The sequence below is a fragment of the Lutjanus erythropterus genome, chromosome 13 (assembly GCF_056507025.1).
Source record: "Lutjanus erythropterus isolate fLutEry1 chromosome 13, fLutEry1.hap2, whole genome shotgun sequence".
NCBI classification, from domain to species: Eukaryota; Metazoa; Chordata; class Actinopteri; order Lutjaniformes; family Lutjanidae; genus Lutjanus; species Lutjanus erythropterus.
Genome location: NC_139329.1, coordinates 40,029,116 through 40,036,932, shown reverse-complemented (window position 1 = coordinate 40,036,932; position 7,817 = coordinate 40,029,116). Strand labels below are relative to the sequence as shown.

Sequence of the window (7,817 nt, the reverse complement as noted above, 5' to 3'; positions counted from 1 at the left end):
ATAAACAGATGTTTTACAGGAAATCATGCTGGATAACATGAGCAGTGAGACAGTCAGTATTTTTTATATTATTTATTATAAGAAAACATACTCTTTATTCTTTCTTATGTTTGGCACTAGTATTGAAATTCTGACATTATTCTCAACATTTCATCTTTATTCACAAAATGCAAAAGAAAAAAAATTCTCTCTAATTTATTTTTTATTGTATTTTATTAAATTATTTTCATTTGTTTCCCCCCCTCGTGGTTGGTACTAATATTATCTTTCCTTGAAATAATCCACCCAATATTATTTCAGTACACTTCTCACTCAGCTAATTTTATTGGTTTACCTTCCATTTATTATTTATTAATTTTAATATATTATTTGTTTTATCTTTGATAAGATATTTTTTATCCAATTTCATAATTAGGGGAATTAAATAAGAACAGAATAGGAGGATAAAAAAGAATAATAGTAGTAACTGCAGTAGTGGTGTTGTTGTAGTTCCTCCTCTGGCCGGCGGGTGTCGCTGCAGCAGCAGCTCGTTTGTGTCGCGGTGATTTAAACTTCCGGCGGAAGTTAGCGGTCCTCTTCTACCAGGCCGATCCAACATGGTGGGTGATTTTTACATGTCGACCTGAACTATCTGAACTAATCCTGCCGTTTAAATGGTTTATATTTCACAGTTATTCCATCTGCGGACATCGGACTGATTGTTGTACTCGTTAACGGCAGTATTGACGGTAGATGACACAAACGGAGCGGTTTATTGGCGGGTTTGTAGCCGCTAACTGAGGAAGCAGAGCGATACTGATGTCCGGTTGAATGAGCGGCGGTTTAAATTCATGTTTTAACAGTTTGATTAAATTGTAATGACACGTCGACGCGGTTAATCTCTGTGTTTCATTATGGGCTGCAAGTGTCGTTAATATACCTAAAAATATCTCTCACCGTCAGTTAGCTTCTGAGGCTAACCGGGAGTTAGCTTCTGTGAACGCAGCCTACAGCGGTTTGGTTAACGGTGATGCACCGAACAGCGGGAGTGTTAGTCTTGTTAAAATATATTAGAATATCAATAATATGCTTTAGAATTATAAGGTGCAGAGAAGAAGCGGTTGAGTTGCTGTTTCTGAGCAGCTTATAAACTGTTGATGGGAAGAAATCCTTGAAGAAACCTGTCGTTCATTCAGGTCATATTTTAAAGATTATTCACTGGTTTGGAAGTTAAATCTGTTAAAGGTGAAGTTTGCCTGGCTGATTATCTGAAGTCTAAATATTGTGGGTAAATTAATTTTGACCTAACAGGTCAGTCAGTGCCGATTCAGCTGGGCTCAAACCTTTGTATTGACCAAGTACTGCATTTTTTAAATGGATTAATATCAGAAATGTTTATAAAAGCTACTGTCACACCTGCATGATTATTATCTATATTTCTCCTTATTCACAGTGCAACTCTTAAAAGCAAAATACACACTTGAATTTATTGTAATGTTTTTAAGGTTTGAAAAGTGCTTTGGTTTTTGATAAAGAGCATGAAACTCTAAGATGTAGAAGCAAAATAAATCAGTCTGATTTTGTTTGTTTCAAACAAAATTAAAATGTTGATCCTCATTTGAAAAGGATTTTTATTGTATTTCAAATGTTGATGTCGTTGTCATGCTCATTAATCGTGGGAAGCTAAAATTGTGATCAAGGTTAATTGTGCACCTCCTTATGTTAATAAAATGGCTTTTATAACATCTGAGTTATTGTAATTAGCAGATTTTTGTAGATCTTGTTCATGTTAAAATCTCTGTGATCACAACTTAGACTTGAAAGCAGAAGGTTTATACTGTGTTATAAATGCACAGTATTTTTTTAATATTTGCACAGCCAATGCTGCAGTAAACTGATCTCTTTCTGATGTGTGATTTGCGGACTCCTTGCAGGGACGAGTCAGGACCAAGACGGTGAAAAAGGCCGCCAGGGTCATCATCGAGAAATACTACACCCGGCTGGGCAGCGACTTCCACACCAACAAGAGGGTGTGTGAGGAGATCGCCATCATCCCCAGCAAGAAGCTCCGAAACAAGATCGCCGGGTGAGTTAATGTTTACTGTTTGTTTTTTCTGCCGTCCTGTATCGAAAGTGATCATGGCGTCCCTGTAGCCAGGTCATTGATAGTACAGGAAGAGGAAGCTGTGAGCATTTCCCGTGTTTGAAGGATGATTAGTTCCTGTCAGACCCTGACGCTCTCAGACATTTACATTAAATCATTTCAGTATATTTATAGTTACAATTTAGATGTGATTAAAAGCTTTGGAAGGCTGTGAATGTTTAGTTTGTGCCTTGAACATGCTTGAATTTTTTTTTTCCTGTTACATGTTGTTGGTGCTGACGGCTCCTCTGTTTGCCGTCGCTGCAGGTATGTGACACATCTGATGAAGAGGATCCAGAGGGGTCCTGTCAGAGGAATCTCCATCAAACTGCAGGAGGAGGAGAGAGAGAGGAGGGACAACTACGTACCAGAGGTCAGTGAATGCACCGCTGGCGTTGTTGTCTGCACTGTTTGGGTTTGTTGCTGGTAGACGGCTGGTGTTGACTGATTTCTGATGATGTGGAGTTAATGAAGGTAGCCGTGTCCAGAGGGGGACACATCAGCCTTCATACTGTTGATTAAAACGAAACCCAACACTGAGCTGTGAATATTGAACGTTTTGGTTGGTGTGTCTGAGATGTTGACCGTTGTTTTCTGAGCTGCTAATGTTGTGGAGCAGAATAATCACATATTTAAAACATGGGGGAAATGTAGTTTAAGTTTTCCTCATACCAAAAGCTTCTAACAGGAACATGAAAGTTCAGCTTATTGAAAACATGACAGTATGATATCATGCAGACTCGTAGGTGTCAGAGTTCTGGAAGTGGTTGAAAGTCTTCACATGGTGGTGGACTGCAGCCTCTGGACGTTATGGCCAGTCGGGGGTAGAGATGGCGTACAGTCGCTGTGTGATGAGTCTTCAGAAACACGTTTCAGTTTGACTTTTTCAGGTCATAATAAAACTTTTCAGTCTGACTTTTATTTTTTGCTCTGATTGCTTTCCATTCTGATCTGTAAAGATGGACAGATGATTTGGTTTTAAGCCCAGTCAACTGTTTATATTTTCAGATTCTTCTTTTTTAAAAAGTGTGTAAAAATATTTGTTTCATCCAACAGAGTGACAAGTAGCTGCAGTGTGGAGACATAAAAATAATTTAAAGTACAGGGAGAACAGCAGATTCTGCTTTTAATTTCAGTCATGTTTTTGTGATCAGCTTTTAATTTGACACATGAAGAACAAGTGTTTTCATTCTGACAGACTGTTAAACTATGTACAGTCCACCATCAGCTCATGAAGACACAGAAGAAGAAAGGGAAAGAAAACAAACAAAAATTAAAAATCTTGCTCCCCGCCAGCGACACTATGTCTGTGATAAAATGTGGGTTTGAAAGAGAATCAATGAGGATCTCTGCAGGAGATGCTGGTGCTCTATGAATTACTGTGTGTGTGTGTGTGTGTGTGTGTGTGTGTGTGTGTGTGTCCTGGCTGCAGTTAAATCTGCAAATATGCCTCATGTGAGTGTGAACCTGCTGTTATCAGCATCACATAAAAACAAAGTGGGCTGTTTGGGAATTGGGAGATTCAGGATCTTTTGAGGATAATTGGTTTTGATTTAAATGTTTTGAAACTGATATTTTTTTTTAATATTGACGTTGTGACAGTGAGAATATTGTCTTTGAGAATGAAATTCAGTATTTTCTGCATGTAAACATCTTCAGTGAACAGAGCAGAGGTTCAAGGTGTTTATCTGACCTGATTGTTCTTGGATAGAGTTCTTCTGTTCTAAACTCCACCTGAGACTGTTCTTTAGTGTCAGTGTGACTGAGGAACCCCTCTCTGTTTGAGGACCTCATGTTAAGAGTCTGTTGTGTGTTAATGTGTGTGTTTGACCCCTGTTTGAGTGTGTGTGTGTTCAGCTCCTGTATCGAAAGTGATCATGGCGTCCTTGTAGCCAGGTCATTGATAGTACAGGAAGATCAACCTGTGAGCTTTTCCCGTGTTTGAAGGATGATCAGTTCCTGTCAGACCCTGACGCTCTCAGACAGACGGCCTGCATGTTTAATGCTAAGCTAACTTCTTGAAAATCATATGATGGGTTAGTTGCAGCTCCGCTCTTTGCTCCTGCTGTAGCTCTCCCTTTTTTTTTAAATTTAAAAGCAGAACAGCATGTTGGCTTGTAGACTGTAAAATGTGACCAGCTGCAGAAGAACATGGTGATGTTTTTGACAGACTGTATATTGTTGTGATGTTTCATTATTGAAATGATTAGAAACAGAAGATGAAGATGGTGGAGGAGGAGAGATGATGTGAATGAGTTGCAGACAGATTGTTGGTGTCTAACTTCCTTTGTCTTTACCTGTGCAGGTGTCTGCTCTGGACCAGGAGCTGATTGAAGTTGATCCTGACACAAAGGAGATGCTGAAGCTGCTGGTGAGTCTCTGTGGGAGCAGATTTTAACTGGTTATTAAAGTCTGTGACCTGCATGAGTTAACATGAGAGCATCAGAGACAACAGACTGTTTGCTTCCTGCTCAGATTCTCTTATTGCTGTCAGTTCAAAAGAAGTGGACTTTGATTCAGAAGTTTAGTTTTGATATTATATATTATATTTTGCGCCTCCAAAATCCAACAAAATCAGTTTCTATATATGACATCAGTACAGTTCTGAGGGACTGATCAGTGTTTGAATGATGTTTTATTCTTGTGTACAGCATTTATCTGACAGCTTGTCTTTACATTAGTCAGACCCTCCAGGATTTAACCGGATGTTTTGAGGATTGTTGCAGCCTGATTTCACAGCAGCTTTTCTAAAAAAAAAAATTTAAAAAAGTGATGCAGGGTGCATTGTTTTTAGGTTTTTTCCTTTTTTGCAAAGAATTTGCAGGAACAACTGAAAATTGCAAGATGAGTTTTCCACAAAGAATCTTTTAACACAAAATTATAAATTCATGGTGCAGTGAGTGATGATACGTGTCAGTAAGAATAACAAACCGTGTCTTTTTCAGTGCCAGTGACAAAATATAAATATAAATGCAAAGAAATGGTGAATAATAAAAGAAAACATTGAGTCTGTTTATTGAGACATACACATGTGATGTTTGTGCAGGGAGCAACAGTCATTGGTCAGATTTGAAGAAAAGTTGCAGTGATTGGACAAAATGTTGAAGTTGTGCAGGATTCACAATGCATGAATTATTTAACTTCCCAACTTCCTGGAGGGACTGACATAATGAGCATATCAAATATACAATGTTAGAAATGAAACAGTAAAGTCAGCTTTGGTTTGGTTGTGACATAGAAACGACTTTTACTGACTGATTTCAGTTTCTTAAATGTGAATATTTTCTGGTTTCTCTGACTGTAAACTGAAGATGTTTGAGTTTAGGATAAAACGAGACATTTGAGGACGACAACTTGGACTTTGATCAACATTTTCTGACATTTTATGGACCAAACGGCTGATCGATTAGTCGGAAAAATCTTGCCAGATTGATCACTAGTTGAAAAATAGGTCCAAAGAAAACGGGCGTTGCGGCGCGCCGTGTGTTTTACAGATCACAGAAAGCGTCTGATGAACAGATGTGAAGCTCGAGTTTCAAAAATCTCTTCAACCGTTAATGAGGAAATGACGAACGCCTCACACTTGAACTCATTAAGTGTTTAAACGGTCTGAGGCAGCAGCAGGAACAAAACTGCTGAATTAATTACAAATGTTGTGATTTTAAATGTTTGTGTGGCCTTGAAAATAAAAGTTAGGTCCGATCCGTTCTAACACACCGATTTAAAAACTGCTGATCAACTTCACGGAAGAAAAAAGAGTTTGTGACCCTTTGATCTCCCAGACCGTCAGTGACTTCAGGCTGCTCATTATGTTGTTCGTCACGTTCGCCTCGTGAACTTCTGGCTGCTTAAAGCCACTCAGGTTTTTTTTTTTTTTTTTGAACGCTGCTGTAACATCACTGCTGATCAAAGAGCCAACATCATTAAACAGTCTTTCCTTCACATCCTCTCACTTTTCATCATTCTGCTGTTTGACTGAACTCTGAATCCTTCACTTCACTTAATTTTACACCTTTTTTCCTGAACTTTGTCCTTTAATATTCGACTACAACCATTTTCTCCATTCATCAATTAGTATTTTGGGCCATAAATGTCAGAAGATGGTAAAAGATTGATCCTGTCACAATCTTGGATCTATTTTTCAACCAGTGATCAATCTGGCAATAGTTTTTCCACTGATCGCCGTTTGTCTGCCGTCCTGTATTGACAGTGATCATGGCGTCCTCGTAGCCAGGTCATCGATAGTACAGGAACATCAAGCTGTGAGCATTTCCCGTGTTTGAAGGACGATCAGTTCCTCTCAGACCCTGACGCTCTCAGACAATCGTCCGTCTAAATAAAAAAAAAGTTGTTTTCCGTCTGATGTTTGGTTTGTTGTCCTCAGACGTGTCTCTTTCTGTCCCCTCAGGACTTCGGCAGCCTGTCCAACCTGCAGGTCACCCAGCCCACCGTCGGCATGAACTTCAAGCAGCCCCGAGGAGTGTAGGCGTCTGTAAAGTATCTTCTAATAAAAACCCACCTGGGACAAAAACCGACCAATCAGCTGTGCAGGACTGTTGATTTAAGACCATCATGTTAGAAGAACGTCAGAAGAACGTCTGAATAAAAGAGGAGAAACCATTTTTATCTCAACCATAAAAACTTTTCAGTGTCTGAAACTCTCCGTCTCACCTGATCCAAGTGTCCTATCAGAACTATTGATGAGAACAATCGATCAATTAATCAGTCATTAAGAATCTGATCGATCAATTTAAATTTAAAATGTAGTTGATCTATCAAACGTGAAACATGAAGCTCTTTATGTTCCACAGGATACACTTGGAGAAATAAGGGTTCCAAAAGGGTTCTTCCTGAAGGGCTGTGGTTCTACCCAGAACTATTTGCTTCTGAAGAACCTTTTTTGGAAGAAAGGGTTTGTCAAGGGTTCTTTGTAAGACTAAGGGTTCCATTAAGAACGCTTTTCATGCAAAGAACCTTTTTTTTTTTTTTTTTTTTTTTAGAAGAGAGTTCATCTAGAATTGTTGAAATCCTTGAACTCTTTCAACAGTTCTTTGTACCATAAACAGTTCTCAGTAGAACCCCAGTTTGGTTCTAGATAAATCCCCTAGAATATAAAAATGTTTATTGTAATGTTTTTAATGTTTACAGAACCTTCTGGTTGGATTCTTGTCAGCACCTGTAGAAAGGTTCTGGAGAGAACTTCCAGAGAGGGTTCTCTGTAGAACCTCTCACAAGGGGTTCTAGGTGAAACCTTTCACAGATGGTTCTAGATAGAACCCTTTATATGAGGCTCTAAGAACTGAAAGTGCACCAAGTGAACTTTTATTAAAAAAAAAACAAAGTTCTAACAGGAACCAAAAATGGTTCTGTTATGGGGGCAAGCTGAGGAACTCTTTATGGTTCTAGTTATCAACTTTATTTCTGAGGGTATATGTAATGCTGTCAGAGAACGTGGAACTAGAACTCTGATTGAGGGGATGTTTGGTAAATGAAACTTAAAAGTTTTTGTCTGATTAATTGATTGTTGATCGGTTGATTAAGGAGAGAGCCGACAGTTTTATTTTGAAAGCAGGACGTGTGATCCTGATCCCAGAGGAACCGACCTGATGATCCACATCACATCAGGGTTTGTGTATTTCTTGAGGTTCAGATTAGAGTTTTGATGCCAAACACATCAGGATGGTTGTGATCACAG

At 38.8% G+C, this 7,817-nt stretch overlaps 1 protein-coding gene and 3 non-coding genes across 4 annotated transcripts; all 4 read left to right on the top strand.

Moving 5' to 3' along the window:
• Window positions 1–504: 504 nt before the first annotated feature.
• LOC146317171 (small ribosomal subunit protein eS17) lies at window positions 505–6,657 on the top strand. The gene is made up of 5 exons (XM_084734705.1): window positions 505–599; window positions 1,914–2,065; window positions 2,390–2,495; window positions 4,428–4,493; window positions 6,531–6,657. Exons 1-5 carry the CDS (start codon window positions 597–599, stop codon window positions 6,606–6,608), a joined length of 405 nt encoding a protein of 134 aa, XP_084590831.1. The 5' UTR covers window positions 505–596; the 3' UTR covers window positions 6,609–6,657.
• Window positions 2,100–2,226, top strand: LOC146317174 (small nucleolar RNA SNORA71). Its single transcript, XR_014771822.1, has one exon. It is a non-coding gene; the product is annotated as a small nucleolar RNA SNORA71 (small nucleolar RNA).
• Window positions 3,981–4,107, top strand: LOC146317173 (small nucleolar RNA SNORA71). The gene has a single exon (XR_014771806.1). It is a non-coding gene; the product is annotated as a small nucleolar RNA SNORA71 (small nucleolar RNA).
• LOC146317172 (small nucleolar RNA SNORA71) lies at window positions 6,319–6,445 on the top strand. Its single transcript, XR_014771807.1, has one exon. It is a non-coding gene; the product is annotated as a small nucleolar RNA SNORA71 (small nucleolar RNA).
• Window positions 6,658–7,817: the final 1,160 nt, after the last annotated feature.

What these genes read in the sequence shown, in the direction of transcription:
- LOC146317171 (XM_084734705.1), top strand. An exon ending in GGGACAACTACGTACCAGAG is followed by an intron (nt 2,496 to 4,427) that starts GTCAGTGAATGC and finishes TTACCTGTGCAG; the next exon opens with GTGTCTGCTCTGGACCAGGA. An exon ending in AGGAGATGCTGAAGCTGCTG is followed by an intron (nt 4,494 to 6,530) that starts GTGAGTCTCTGT and finishes CTGTCCCCTCAG; the next exon opens with GACTTCGGCAGCCTGTCCAA.